The sequence below is a fragment of the Nipponia nippon genome, unplaced genomic scaffold, assembly GCF_047370975.1.
Source record: "Nipponia nippon isolate SJK-2023a ecotype South Korea unplaced genomic scaffold, ASM4737097v1 scaffold_2, whole genome shotgun sequence".
Taxonomy (NCBI): Eukaryota; Metazoa; Chordata; class Aves; order Pelecaniformes; family Threskiornithidae; genus Nipponia; species Nipponia nippon.
The window spans coordinates 101,734,061-101,749,189 of NW_028262336.1; the positions used below are offsets into that span (position 1 = coordinate 101,734,061).

Here is a 15,129-nt window from a genome sequence, read left to right on the forward strand (position 1 = left end):
GTTTGGGAAAGAAAGAGTTCTGGAAATTTTCAGCATAAACACTAATTCTTGTAAAAAACATGAAGAGTCATATTCAGAAGGCCTAAATTTCCCCTAAGTCTCCGGGTCTTGTGGTTCTTACCTGCTAGGGATCTCTGCAGGCCTAGAGCAATACAGAAGGGAACCTGTCCAATTTGGTGGAACTGTGGCCGGAGTATTTTTTTAGATATAATGTACTTTTAATCTGTAGCACTTGCTAGTTTCTTAGAAGCTTGAAGAGAAAATTACCTGCCAAATGCTTTCGTTCCTCTGTACTTGGTCATCACTTTTGTGTGCGCATGCATGTGACTGGGCAAAGAGAGTTGAAATCAGCCTGTTGGTTTTTTTTTTTTCCAGAGCCTTCCCGATGCCAACTCTGTTAGCAATGCTGATGATGACAGCTTTGACTTGGAGAGCATAGCTCAGATTCTGGCCCTGGTGAAGTCAATGGGATCTTGCTATTGATCTTCAGACCAGGATTTCAGTGCACTGAGCTGGATACAAGTGAGGAGTATGGAGAGTCCTTAGGGAAGCTTTTCTTTTAAAGGACTTTTTAATGAAACTGGAGATAAAACCATTTGTGCTTGGGGCTAATGCCCTGCTGAAGATACTGGAACACAGACCCTGTAATTGGGTGCTTGTGTGTGAGAGCAGATAGAGTGAATTAATAGAAACAACTGTAGAAAGCCAGGGAGTGGTCTGCCTAAACGGTGGAAAATAAAGAAACAGCCCCTCGCAACCAGGGCGAGAGGGGTCTGGGCTCCAGTGGGTGGCTGTCACACCAAAGCAAGGGGGCAATGGCGCCGCTTTGCGCTCTGCAAAGCAGGGGGACCTCAGAGCTGCGGCTGCAGCTGCCTTCACACAGGTTTCCTCCCCCGGCCTCTCTGCTGCCCACATATCTCTCCTCTGAGGGGATAACATTAGAAAAATAGCCAAAAGACTCATTTCACAGGACTTCTTCAGGCCTCTGTCCCTTTGCTATGAAGGGTGGTGCCAACAACAGTAGATACACACTCACTAATACCTGTATAGGGATGTGTATAACACCTTTGTGTGCATCCCCTCCGCTTGTTTGCTGCCTGCCATTATGCTCAGCGTTGCCCTGGAGATCACAACACTTTGGCAAACACCACCGTGTTCTGCTCCCAACAGAGCCCTTTTTCCTCTTCCCTTGAGGGAGGGAGTCACACTCAAAAGAAAAAAAAAAAAGGAGATATCTGGTGCTGGCCTGACTTTCATGTTTTTTCTTCCCATTTCTAAATTAATTCTAAGCTGAGACATCCCATGCAAAATTTCAACCCAGGGCAGTTGTCTGCATTCACACTGAGAACTAGTGAATATGTGTTTTGAGGTAGCCTTAATTATAGCTGTGAGAATGACACCAGTGTAACATTTAAAGTGTGAACATAAAATATGGCAAATCAATCAGAGTATGGAACCACACTCGGAAAGTATTCAGCTGATGATGTTCATGATCACACATTAAAAAAAAAAAAAAAAAGAAGAAAAAAAAATCACATGTGGAAATTCACTCCTCCAGCCAATGGAAAGAGATACTTTTCTATCTCAGAGTCTACAAAATTCCCTCACCTAGTACCCAAATCACAGTTAAAAGGAGCTTAATTTATCCCTTTGAAAAAAAACAAAAAAAAAAGTTTTACAAGCCGTTATTCCTGCTCAGAAATCACACAGACATTAAATCTTATTGCAAAAAGAAGGGGGGAATGCCTCTTCTCAGCCTTACAGCTGCAGCTGTTTGACAGAAGTAAGTGACTTCATAAACCCTCCTGATTTGGCAGTAGAACGGAGTTTTATGCTGTCTGCTGCACAGTCACAGGGGCTGAGAAAGCTCTGCAAAGCAATCTTCACAAATGTTTCACCTCAGTTTATAAATACCTTTGCTTCACTGTGTTAATGCCTCTTTTGCTTTGCTTTCCATTCACCTCCACTGGATCATCTACCAAGATCTTTTATTGCTTTAAAGTGATTGATCCCACTGGTCCCACATATTTTTCTTCTTTTTTTTCTCTTTTCTCAACGGAAGATACTGCACCTTCACTTTCCATTGGTTTGTTGGCTTATTATGGTAAAATGCAGTAAAGATTTAGCAGGCTACCTTTATTTGCAGCATAATCAGGCTGTATACCTTCTCATGACAGAGTCCATACTTAAGCACTATATTTTCTCTGTCTCTCTCAAGTGTCCGCTCCATAAATAAGTACTTGAAAATGTATTTTCTTGTGCTGTGAAGAAAATAGAGATTTCTGATGGTTGTCTTCTCAGCCTCCATCTTTCTGTATTCATTTTGAGACCTTATTATTTAAGAATTAATTCCTGTTCCTCCAGAGCAACTTCTGGAGATGTTCCCAGCTCCCATTAACATGACTTTGGTATGAGTTTGATATGAGAAGACTATTCAGTACTTTGCTGGAACATCATCTGCATTGGGAAGTCTTCACTGATGTAAAGTCAGCAGGAACTCTTGCTACAGCAAAATCTCCAGGATTCACCTTTCAAGTTATCTGTTATTCTTATAGGACCACTATAGCTCGTAGGCCTTGCTCATTCCTTGGCCAAGCAGCCTGCTGTTTCACATTGCCAGGAGATTTTGCAGGATTTCTCTCAGAGCAGATCGGACCGGGATATAAGAATCTGAGGGGAAAACTGCCAATGAACGAATGAGTTTCTCAGTGATGGTCTTCAAACACTGGTGGGCTTCATGTAAGTCTCTCTCAAATTGTTGTCCCTCTCTTTGTAAAGCCATATGGCTACAGATGTTTCTAAACTCAATGCTATCCTAAAAACAAAAGCAAAAAGAACTGAGTGAAAAATAATGCTCTCCAAATTTTCTAGGCATGATTTTCTAAGCAGAAACTTCCTAATCATGAATGTTCATCTCTGATTTAGTGTGAAACAGAATCTTCAATTTTGAGATACATGTAGTGTAACCATTAAATACTGCTGCAAGCTGTCTTGGCAGGAAGCCTTGGGTAGCAGTTTCACTTACTTTTAAGGGGCACTTTCTTCCCCAGGCATCAGCAATTGATTTTTTTTTTTTAATTCTGTTTCTACCAGACAGACCTTTTGTAGCTGTCCTCAAGCAATTCAACTCCCCCTACCCTGACAGGCAAGGGTAGAATCTCAGGGAAATGTTATATCCAGACATCTCTGGAGAGCTCCCAGTGGCTCCCAAGGGGACTTTGTGACAGCAGCCCTCGCTGAAGCATCACTTCCATGCAGTGTCCCTCATCTGTGACGTGGCTGGGATCACCAGTGAGGCAGGTGACCTTGTGCTGGTTGCACACCGTAACAAATTATGAAGAATTCCCAGTCCCTCAGATGTGGCATGCCCTGCAGCATGAGAAGTGCTGCTCTAACACCTGCCCATACTAGAGAAACGCTCTGCATGGGGCAAATGCATTCCTTAAGCCGGTCAAACCAGCATCGTATGTTGCAGCTCATGGAAACCCCTGCCTGCTGTGTTCAGAAAAAAGCTAAGTGGAGCCAGTTTTCCCCTAAGGACCTGTAGAACTGCTGGCTGTAGGACTTTGCCTATGGCAGGGGCAACCTTCTGCCTGACATTAGCTGGGCCAGAATAGGTAAGGCAGGTGCATCTCTACTATGCACATTTATACAACCACTAAAATAAAATATTCCCCTCTACCCCATCCGCTCCTACCTCTCCCTAAAAGAGGGGTAGGAGCAGATGGTAGAAGCAGAGAGAAGAGAACTTGCAATGGCTCCCCAGCCTGGTTTGCTCTAGGAAAGGGCTGTGTCAGCACAAAGGAAGGAGCATCTCAGTGCTGGGAATGAGCATTTGGAGGTGAAGAGGACAAAACATCTTTTTCTGGTAGCAGGATCAGCCTCTGTCATCCTAAAATTCATGTGCAAATATCATCTCAGGCACAGCCTATGCCTTCACAGGGTCTCACGTGCAATGAATGCTCCAGGACAAGCTGTAGGGGATGGGGGAACCTTCTCCTGTAGCATGTGGTACACACCAGATTTTGGCACCTCTTACCTCCTTCACTTGATGTATTTACTCTTTTAGTTAGTAGCAGCCTGTGCTTTTAGCTAAGAGGAAATTGAGTTTTAATGTTATTCTTAAAAGCATGAAGGTTCAGCCTTATTGTGGGTTTTACCTTTGTTGTTAAAAACAACAAAGAAACCAGTTTTAAGAACTCCATTTCACCTAGAGAATCCCAGCTTCATGATAGTAACAGCAAAAAGGTTTTGCAGTTGAAGGATTAAAATGTGGGTTAACATCAAAACCAGTGATGAATGACTGCCCCAGCCAGCAAATAGAAGGCATTCATTATGGAAATACCGAAACTAGCCATCCAACACCATTCGCGGGCCCTTAGGTATTGTACGATAGCGTTTGCGGGTCTGCTGTGAGCAAGGTGAACTCATTTTTCTGATATGCCCCTGTGCCAAAAAGCCAGGGAGTCCTGAGTCAGGAGGTTAGCTGAAAAGCAGCCTTTTTCACATATATTTCCAAAGTTTCCTTTTTCAGAAAGATTTTGATGTTTCCTTTGAAGGTCACCTTTCAAATCTGTTCTGTAAAGTTGCCTTAGGTATAAAATCCTTACTCAAATATATTAAAGGTCAAATAAATTGCACTAAGTAAACAAGCTAGCTTTGCTAGCTTTTGCAGGTGTCCAGCACATGGGAGCTTTAGGATACATGACAGAGAATAAAAACTTGACTTATCTCTCCCCTTTCAGTAAAAGTGGGCAGTAACTACCTGAAGGAAAAGAAAAAGGTTCAGACTAAAAATTCTTTCCGTTTTAACTTCAGGAAATAGGGCCCTTGTGAGCTGAACTGATAGAAAGCAACGGCTCCTTTAAGAGAAGGTAACAGGAATATTTGCAGTGATTTGATTTTAAGTGTTTTCAATTGCAAGACAGGAGCAGATCCTCCCTGCAGCTTTCATTTGTCAAGATCCATATGTTTAGACAGATGAATTAATAAAGAACCTCCCCCAGAATAAAAACAGCATGGCCTACTAGTTTTAAGGCTCTCTAATTTATGGCTTAAAATTTTCCACTGCTCTGGGTCTGTTTCATGCAGTTGTCACTCAGTGGTAGGCTGAAGTTTCAGGATGTTTCTGATGGCCCAGCTTTTATTTTTGAACCTTAACATAAAATTGATACTATCCACCAAGTTGCTTTGCATTTATGAAGAGGCCACTTTTACAAAGACTTCCTTAGAGAAGATACAAAATGCTTTCTTCCATCTTTTATTTTACTCAGAGATGCCAACCTGACCCATCCAACAGATTCCTACAGCTGGCTCTTACAGACAGCTGCCTTTTTCTTCAGCACGCTCAAATTTTAGACCCCAGCCTACTGCCAACCCTCAACATTTTTTCTTAATCTCCATGCACCCTGGTAGAAAAAATTTCCACTGAAGGCAGAATGGTGGTGCCCTGGTCCAGGTGCTGGATGCTCTCCATGATTGGCAGGCCAAAATCTGGGAGTTGGGGCTGGAGTGCCAGAGCTCCTAATGTCCATTCCTGGTAACTCAGCGCCTCCACCCTCTCTGACCTATTTTATATTTTTCCAGTATAAATACTTGGGATAGCTCAACTTCTGGAGAAATAAAACAGTCATTTTAGAAAGTGATTCCTGTGGCATTGCTTGGGCACATGAAAGTCTAAGCTGGAGGTTTTTCCCAGAAGCTCTGCATGTGGTCAGTGGGGAGCAATAGGAACAGTTTATCTGACCCATCTTAGAAGGCTATTACAGGATGAACTGAATCTGGAGTGCCTCGTTCTTTCTGATGACCCTAAAGGGAACACGGCTTGAGCAGCTCAGTCTTTAGGAAACCTCTGTGAGGCAGATAAGCCCCACCTCAAGTCTGCATCCATCTCTCACCAGCTGTTTTCTAAAACAGTTGCATTTGGAAGATATCTCCTAAGACATATACCACCGAGAATGGTGGAGTTGTTAATAATTTCTTATAAAGTTACTATTCTTGTGGAAAAAAAATCCCCCAAGCCCCTAGTGTAGTTCATTCTGCAGTTTGCTGCTGCAAAGCCTCTTTCTAACACAGCAGGTGCAGATGCATGTGGAGTGCAGCACTATCATATTCATAAAATGGAACTGCCTAAGCATATTTCCTCTGAGCTTCCAGAAAGATCTTGGAGGCAATTCCTCACTTGAAGAACTTCAAATTGTCCATTTGTCAGTATTTAAAAAAATTTCCACACAAACGAGTATTGATGCCTACAGCTTGCAAATAACTTTATGGAGGGTGAGGCAATTTTTTCCAGGATCGGTCTTCATATTAATTACTTTAAAAAATGAACATTCAAAGCTGTTAGGTCCAGGAACAACTTCATAATATCAGCGGCTGCAAAATGAAAAACGTGCATGCTGGCACATTTGTTCAATCCATGGTGGCAAGCAGAGACTCTGCTGCTGTTTTATGTGAATTATAATGAAAGCAATTTATCTCATTTCCGTCATCCCTAAGCCATTATTTATGAATCAGTCTTCAGATCTCTCGCACAAGGAAGAATGAGTCACTTTGGTACTGAGAACCGATCTCTGATTTGTGTCAGGAAATCAGCAACCAGAAAACAAGTTTATTAACTATCATTAGAAATGCCATCTAGCAACAGCCACCCATTCCATATTCCTCCCCCAAAAGGTGCAAATCCCCTGGGTGAAGAGCCCTGGGCTTATGCTGTGCTGAGCAGCTGGCAGAGATGTCTGGCTGCACCAGCCCTCGCTGCTCTTCTCCTGAGGAGCAGGACATCTTCAGGTCTTCAGTTCACCTGTGGCCAAAGTCAGCAATGCCTGATGCTGTGCTATTGTTTGGCCCTGCAATGAGCTTGTGGTTTCTGTTTTGTTTCCCAGGGATGGGTCTCGATATAGCAGGAAAACAAAGCCTGTGGCTGGCACAGCTGCAGGCAGGCTTAGCAGAGGCAATGCACTGTTCTCCCTTGGGTCACTTTCTGCAGGATATCAAAACCATGTCCCTAAGCACAACAGCTACACGTCTTTTAAATACCTCCAGGGATGGGGACCCAACCACTTCCCTGGGCAGCCTGTTCCAGGGCTTGACAACCCTTTCGGTGAAGAAATTTTTCCTAATATCCAACCTAAACCTCCCCTGGCGCAGCTTGAGGCTGTTTCCTCTCATCCTATCACTCCTTCCTAGGGAGAAGAGACTGACCCCCACCTGGCTACAACCTCCTTTCAGGTAGTTGTAGAGAGCAATAAGGTCTCTCCTCAGCCTCCTTTTCGGCAGGCTAAACAGCCCCAGCTCCCTCATTCACTCCTCATAAGACCTGTGCTCTAGACCATTCACCAGCTTCATTGCCCTTCTTTGGACACGCTCCAGCACCTCGATGTCCTTCTTGTAGTGAAGGGCCTCAAAACTGAACACAGTACTCCAGGTGCAGCCTCACCAGTGCCAAGTACAGGGGAACAATCACTTCCCTAGTCCTGCTGGCCACACTAGTTCTGATACAAGCCAGGATACCATTGTCCCTCTTGGCCACCTGAGCACACTGCTGGCTCATATTCAGGCGGCTGTCAACCAACACCCCCAGGTCCTTTTCTGACAGGCAGCTCTCCAGCCGCTCCTCCCCCAGCCTGTAGTGTTGCATGGGGTTGTTGTGACCCAAGTGCAGGACCCGGCCCATAGCCTTGTTGAATCTCGTACAGTTGGCCCCGGCTCAACGATCCAGCCTGTCCAGGTCCCTCTGTAGGGCCTTCCTACCCTCCAGCAGATTGACAGTTCCACCCAACTTGGTGTCATCTGCAAACTTACTGAGGGTGCACTCAAACCCCTCACCCAGATCATTGATAAAGATATGAAACAGAACTGGCCCCAACACTGAGCCCTGGGGAACACCACTTGTGACGGGCTGCCTACTGGATTTAACTCCATTCACCACAACTCTTTGGGCCTGGCCATCCAGCCAGTTTTTTACCCGGCAAAGAGTACGCCCATCCAAGCCACGAGCAGCCAGTTTTTCCAGGAGAATGCTGTGGGAGACAGTGTCAAAGGCCTTACTAAAGTCTAGGTAGACAATATCCACAGTCTTTTCCTCATCCACTGAGCAGGCCACCTTGTCATAGAAGGAGATCAGCTTAGTCAAGCAGGACCTGCCTTTCATAAAGCCATGCTGACTGGGCCTGATCCCCAGGTTGTCCCATATGTGCCACGTGATGACACTCAGGGTGATTTGCTCCATGACCTTCCCCAGCACTGAGGTCAGGCTGACAGGCCTGTAGTTCTCCAGATCCTCCTTCCAACCCTTCTTGTAGATGGGCGTCACATTTGCTAACCTCCAGTCAACTGGGACCTCCCTGGTTAGCCAGGACTGCTGACAGATGATGGGAAGTGGCTTGGTGAGCTCCCTCAGTACCCTTGGGTGGATCCCATCTGGCCCCATAGACTTGTGTGTGTCTATGTGGTGTAGCAGGTCGCTAACCATTCCTCCTTGGATTAGGGAGGTTTCCTTCTGCTCCCCATCCCTGTCTTCCAGCTCAGGGTGCTGGGTACCCCGAGAACAACTGGTCTTGCTATTAAATACTGAGGTGAAGAAGGCATTAAGTACCTCAGCCTGTTCCTCATCCTTTGTCACTGTGTTTCGCCCTGCATCCAAGAAAGGATGGAGATTCTCCTTAGCCCTTCTTTTGTTGCTAATGTATTTATAGAAACATTTTTTATTGTTTTTTATGACAGTAGCCAGATTAAGTTCTAGCTGGGCTTTGGCCCTTCTAATTTTCTCCCTGCATAACCTCATGACATCCTTGTAGTCCTCCTGAGTTGCCTGCCCCTTCTTCCAAACTTCATAAACTCTCCTTTCTTTCCTGAGTGCCAGCCAAAGCTCTCTGTTCACAGCAACTGTACTGTTTCACCTTGACAGGACATCCAGGGCAAGGGAACTACAGGTGGATGTGCAGGTCTGCTGCTGCTGCTCCTTTTGGGTAGGAGCACCGAGCCTGCCACCCCAACCTTCTTCCTCCACACTGGGCAAAGCAACGGCACATATGGGGCAGGAGAAACTTGCACAGTCAGAAGTTTTTTTATTATCCCGCCCTGCCAATCTGGCACCTTTTAAGGACACTATTTTCTTTTCCCCCTTAACAAAAATACCATGACTGTTTTGCAAATGGGATGGCTATTTTAACTTCTTAGCATGATTTATATTCCATTCCCTGCTGGCTGCTGTCGAGATTGGCCCAGTCCAATCCACTACATATTTCTGATTTAGTACCGTCCTTGTGACCCCTCGGTAACTTCAGCGCAGGAGACAGGATGTTATCAAAAAGCTGGAGTAATACATAGCTGCACCTGAGCACAGCCAGGGCAAGCCGCACGTTGCTATTTCGGGAAGCTTTTATACCTTGTATTTTTCCTTTTCAAATGCACTCACATTGCTGCTTAAAATACAGAATCTCTGTTAAAAAAAAGGCCGTTATGTTCACCTTGGCAGTGTAATTACAGGAGAGAGAAAACGCGGACATTATTACAGGGCGTCTTTGTGGAGGCAGAAGGCACGAGGAGTTTGCTTGTGGGAGAAATGCCAGTAAGCAGCTGGTTAGGCAGCGGGGCAACGTGGTCACCTGGGTCCCGAGATGTGGGGGAAGAGGCCCCTCACCCTTCCCCATCTGCACGTAGACCCTTTGGCTAAGCAGTCCCTTTGCAGTCGTACTGCAGGCAAAATCAGTAACAACGTGCTTACTGTCGCTAGTAAAGGATTTGCTCCAAATTCTTGTGAGGGTGTCACTTTTCATCAGAAATTAACACCTACATTTTAATTGCTGCGGACTAGCACTGTCTAATGGGCACTAGGGCACAGCAGAAAGCATTGTTCCCAGTACCTACAGGGGATGAGTTATTTCAGTGTTGTCCTTTCCATTCCTTGAATCTGTTTTTTCTTCAACCTTATGTCTGTCTGCTTTGGGACCATTTTATAGAGTGATTTTTTGAACCAGTTCAGCTGATAAACCAATATTGATACCATAAACCAATAAAAGGAAAACAAGGAAAAACACCAAAACAAATGGAAAACAGGAAAGTCAGGATTGTCAAGAAGGAACTGAAAGAGACATAACCATAGCAATAAATGAGAAGTATCAAATACTGACTACTAGTGTGAGTGAGTGTCTCTGAGACATAAACCCAGACCTTTCCTTCAAAAACGGTGAGTGGACGGGCTGCCATTATGAAGGGACTTTGGCCAACTCATTGGCTTAGAGCTTATTTTTAAGGGCTTGTTCATCTAAATTTATGAACAGGTTATAATAGAAATGGATCCCTTGGAATCCAATTTACTTCAAAATCAAATCTGCAGCAGCGAAACTACTCGCAATTAAAGGGGTCGGTTATCCGTGACACAGGGTCTGAGGAAACCTAGTGCAGAATTTATGTAACCTCATTGTAGAAGGGAAGAGGGGAAAGTCCCAGAGCTCAGCTGGTCATGATAATGGGTTTTCAGTGAAAAAAGGACCTAACTTAGCTTCAAGTAGAATAGGAAAATCAGAATCCAAAGTAAACCGTATTCCCAGTGGTATCTAAACACATGCTTTCATACAAGTAGATATTAAAGTGGTTCTGGGAAAGAAGAGGAAGAAAATAAAACCTTTGCTGAGGTGGCTGTATTTCATCAAGCTAGCATTTGTTTGTAAAACAAACAAATGTCATTAGCCTTGTTTATTTTAAATTACGAGCAATGAAGGAGTCTTACTGGAAAACTGGTATTGCAGAAGTCCAACCTGTCACTGTACTCTCATTTTTTAAGAATAATGTCTAACAATTTAATGTGATTTTTAACACACTTTTTTTATGTCATGCATAGCTTCCAATATCACCCCTTCCCTTTCTAGGTGTATTTATTCCTGGTGGACTCTTAGCTGAATATTCCTGGAGACTGAAAATATTTGGACGCAAATGTTCAAAGGTTGCTTATGATTCTTGGTGACTGAGTTTATGAGTAAGTTGTATCTTGACTTGAGATAGCTTGGATTTGATTTTTAACAAATCATGAACAATCACAAAGCCAGCTGGACTCAGTACAATGATCTAGCAGATGTAAAAACAGTATCTTGCAATATCTCAAATTCATCACCAAGATACTGAGAAACCAGAAGTCATAGTAAAATTTTGTTCACAAATATTTATCCACCAGATGAGACTTTAAGTGGTTACATCTTTGCTGCTTCAGTATCCCCCAGCTTCCCACATTGTGCTGGTCAGTGCTGGGAAGGTTGGCATAAAAGCAAAAGAGCAGATTCTAGTTTTAGCTCAGCTGGCCCAGCAATTGGTGTCTACTGCTAATGGGGTTTCTGTGGCATGCACCTTTGGTGCTAAAAATTGGATAAGAACAGCCATCCTGTTCTACATGGTACACCCAAGACTCATCATAAGGCAAAGACCTTTTGGGCAATGCCAAAGTAAACTGACTTGGAACAAGACACAGGAGACACATTGGACTCCAACAACTAAACCCATGAATTGCATGCCCATACCTAGGCTTTTTCTTAGAATTCTTCCTGGAGTAATATGCAAACCCATTGTATTTATCGGAAAATTGAGGATTTTTTTCAGGTATATGTTCATTGGGTCTCATATGCTGGATATATAGCATGTCAATCTGGAACAACCATGGGCTCTGCAGGTCGGTCATGTTTCACTTGCAGGTTACCGGTCATCTCTGCATCTTGTGTTGTTTTTTGGCTCTTTTAGAACTGGAGAATAGCTTTATAGTTTAAGACTTTATGTGCATTTATAGAAATTTAGACATATAAAGCTGGCTTCTGAAAAAGCTCTAGATAATCTTTCCAGGCTACTCAGCATGTCAGTAAGCCTTCATTCTGCCAAAAAGTGTTTTTATCCCCTGAACCCCTGTGATGCAACTACACTGAACTGTCAGTAGCTTTCTGTTTGGCAGCCTGTAGGCTTAAATTACTTAATTGAATATTAATGTAAATGAAACTCTTCCAGTCCACATGGCAAGACCCAGCACGTGCAATTATGGGTGCAGTCCACTGCCCTTCTGCCAAAAGCCCGAGATGAGTGTACTTCTGTCTCTTACTTACTTTTGGATGGAGAAGAAGAGGATGCTGCTGTAGGAGAGGGAGCAGGAGAGTCTGTTCTACTTGTACAAGCTGGGAAGTCGCTTCTACTAGTCGGGACATCTTGCTGCGCAGAGCCATCTCTCGAAGCGTCTCACACCTCACCAGCCCTGGCCGGGCCAGCCTCTCTGGCCTGGGCTTGCCTGGGCTGAGAGGAGATAGGTTTCCACTCTCTTCTCCTTCCTTAGGGCTTTTCCCTGGGGCTTTTCTCTCTTCCTCCAGCTTCTGAGCCCCACCAGGCTCGGACACCTCCATCTCCTCTGCCAGGCTGTGCCAAGCTGTGCCAGACCTGCTGGCGCTGAAGGTTTGGGTGTGGGAAGGCTGCGGGGGGCTGCGGGGAGGATGGGGGCCTGCAGCAGCCTGGAGGGTGCGAAGAGCCCCTGCCTGGTGCCTGACAGACACAAGCAGAGTGGCTGGACCGGCCATCAGCCTTCCTATCTCCCTTCCCGCTCCAGACCTGAGTGCGGCTTTTTAAACCCAATTTGGCCCCTTCCCTCCCTCTTCCCTCTTATCTCTGGCCCCATGGTGGGTGGCCACCCACCCCACCCGCCTCTCCAGCCCCCCCCGGGCTGGCTTCGGCAAGTTGAAACCTGCAGGTCCCCGGGAGGGACTGGCGGGTGGGTGCAGAGCTCGGAGCCACCGAGCCTTTTGCACAAGGCGGTGTAAATCCTCCCGTGGTCCCTGCTGGGAGAGAGCTTGCCAAGGCTCACCCGTCCAAGGGGGTGGGGTGCGCGTGGAGTCAGCCCTCCGGAGGCTGTGTTATAAAGCTCGGTGCTGAAGGATTTTACAATGTGTTTCAATGTGTAATTTAAAAGGAGAGCAAGGGCCAGGAGCAAAACCTTTCATTCCAAACCCCTCCCGGTTTCAGAGATGTTCGGTGCAGATCTGGTTGATGCTCCCGTATCCTGCACCAGGTGGCTCCCAGTGACACCCACACCAACAGGCAGAGACCCCTGGAAATGCCCAGCCAGGCCCAGCCATCAGAGTTTCCATCAAAAACCTACAGCTGCTGCTAAGTCAAAACTTCTCAGCCTACCCTCAGTTTTATTACTATTATTATTATTCACAACCCCAAAATGCATCAAATGCATCCAAACCTGTCAAAGCTGACAGTACCGCATTTGGAGCACGGAAAAAGGAAAAAAAACATCTCAAGTAGGAAAACAGTGGGTTGGAAACGGGAAGGCTGAATGAGCCCCACCTGAAATAACTCCAAAAAAAGGCATTTCTGGCTTTGGAAAGTCAGCCAGAAGGATCCTATATGTTTTTGTATATGGTTCCCAGAGGATTTAAAACTGTAAGATTTTATGCTAAACCTATTTCTGTGCTGTGAAACCAGGGACAGCTGTACAAATATTTGCTGTTTTTAATTAAACCTAACATTGCTACTTCCTTCATTTAAGTTAGGTCAAAGGACTGGCAATTTTATGCTTTGATAGATGAAGAAAAACAGTTGTGGGTGTTGTGTTTTAGAAATATGTTATAAAATAAGAAGTCTGAGGGAAAAGGCTATAATAGCTCTACCCTTGTGCTTTCTTCTCAGAGATGTTTTCCTTGTCAAATATTTTGCCTTATCCATATAGCAACTGTTTCTACTGTACTTCTGCTCATTATTTCTCCTTGAAAGACTTTTATCTAAACTTTCCATTTGCTCCCTAAAGTTTAGGTAGCATTCTCTCGGCTTTGTGTTCTTTATAAATGTAGATAAATCTGCTTTGTTAGGGGGAAATGAGGAGGAACGTGCCTGGTCCCACTCTCTTTGGATCCCCCTACATTGCTTCAGTCACTCAGCAGAACATCTCACAGCAATTCCCTCTGGAGAAGTGCTGGTCTTTCTCCTACTCCTCAGAGCAGGGCTTTACTGTCACCGTCTCTTCCAAAATCAGGTGTATCAATCTCATCTCAGGGCTAGAGACAGATAAACTATCAAGTATTAGAGTTCCTTGGGCTTCTAGAGGAGGGCAAAGATGACTTAGAATTAAGCAGGAATTTCCCCAAAATTGTCTTTTTGTCAAAAATTCTGGATTCGTGAACATGCACTGTTTGTTGGAGAACATCCATTTTCATCATTTTTTGTTTAAAAAACAGGAAAAATGTTTAGAAAGTTAGCATAATGTATTTAAACACCTAAGCATATATTTTAAAGTGTGGGGTTTTTTTCAATGGGATTTTTTTGGTCTGCTTTTAAGCCAAGATATACCTTGGCAAAAGGCACCACGGAGGAGTAAGGTAAGTGTTTTGCTTGTGTTGATCCATATTTTGTGTTTGGGGTGGTTTTAGATTTTAATTTACAAAAATGTTTGAGATTTCAACTTTTCATCCTCAGTGAAAAATCTCAGATTTTCTGTGGAAAAAAAAAAGCACCATTTCTTCCCCTTTGGTACGTATAATGGAAAGAACGGAAGGATTGTCCCTTCTACCTAGTTTGTTATTTCTGCTTTAAAAATCACGTCTCACTCTGCTAAGAGAAATTAGTATTATAGGATTTAAAGATCTTCAGTATGTTCTCATTAAAGTTCTTTATTATTATTATCAATGTTAGCATTATATTACCACTACCAGCAATTTTATTGTTGCTGTTCTTGTGGTGCTGAGCATTAGTATTGATTTTAAAAGAAAAAAGCTTTTTTCCTAAAGGTGTAAACCTCATCCATCAGTTGATAGACATCTATCAGCAGATAGACCTCTGTTCCTTCCTGTAGGGGACTATCAGACTAGCCTGGTGTCAGTGCAGGACCCATGCCAGGCACTCAAGCCAAACTGCAAATGAGGTAAAAGAGCAGAGAAGTGGGTACAGGAGTGTGGAGAAGAACACACAGATTTGCAGTTTATCAGCTTGCTCACTTTCTAAGTGCTAGAAATATGGTCTTCTTAGGTGGTCTGAAGTTTTGGGGAGGATTAACATTTTACAAAACTTTTTTAATACAAAAACATAAACCCCTCCGAACCCGCTAACAAACCCTTATCAGGAATTTTCTTAGAGAAATATTATACATGGACAATTGCAAAA

The 15,129-nt window shown here is 44.2% G+C and overlaps 1 protein-coding gene across 1 annotated transcript; it reads right to left on the minus strand.

Moving 5' to 3' along the window:
- Positions 1-2,608: 2,608 nt before the first annotated feature.
- Positions 2,609-12,545, minus strand: DLEU7 (deleted in lymphocytic leukemia 7). Its single transcript, XM_009463139.1, has 2 exons — positions 12,084-12,545; positions 2,609-2,815 (listed from the first exon to the last, which is right to left on the minus strand). The coding sequence occupies exons 1-2, from the start codon at positions 12,543-12,545 to the stop codon at positions 2,609-2,611; spliced, it is 669 nt and encodes a 222-aa protein (XP_009461414.1).
- Between the last annotated feature and the right edge of the window lie 2,584 nt (positions 12,546-15,129).

Coding starts and splice junctions, on each gene's coding strand:
- DLEU7 (XM_009463139.1), bottom strand. CDS start 12,545: ATGGCCGGTCCAGCCACTCTGCTTGTGTCTGTCAGGCACCAGGCAGGG. Junction 2,816..12,083: donor CTCTTCTTCTCCATCCAAAA/GTAAGTAAGAGA, acceptor TTTTGTTTTTAG/GATAGCATTGAGTTTAGAAA.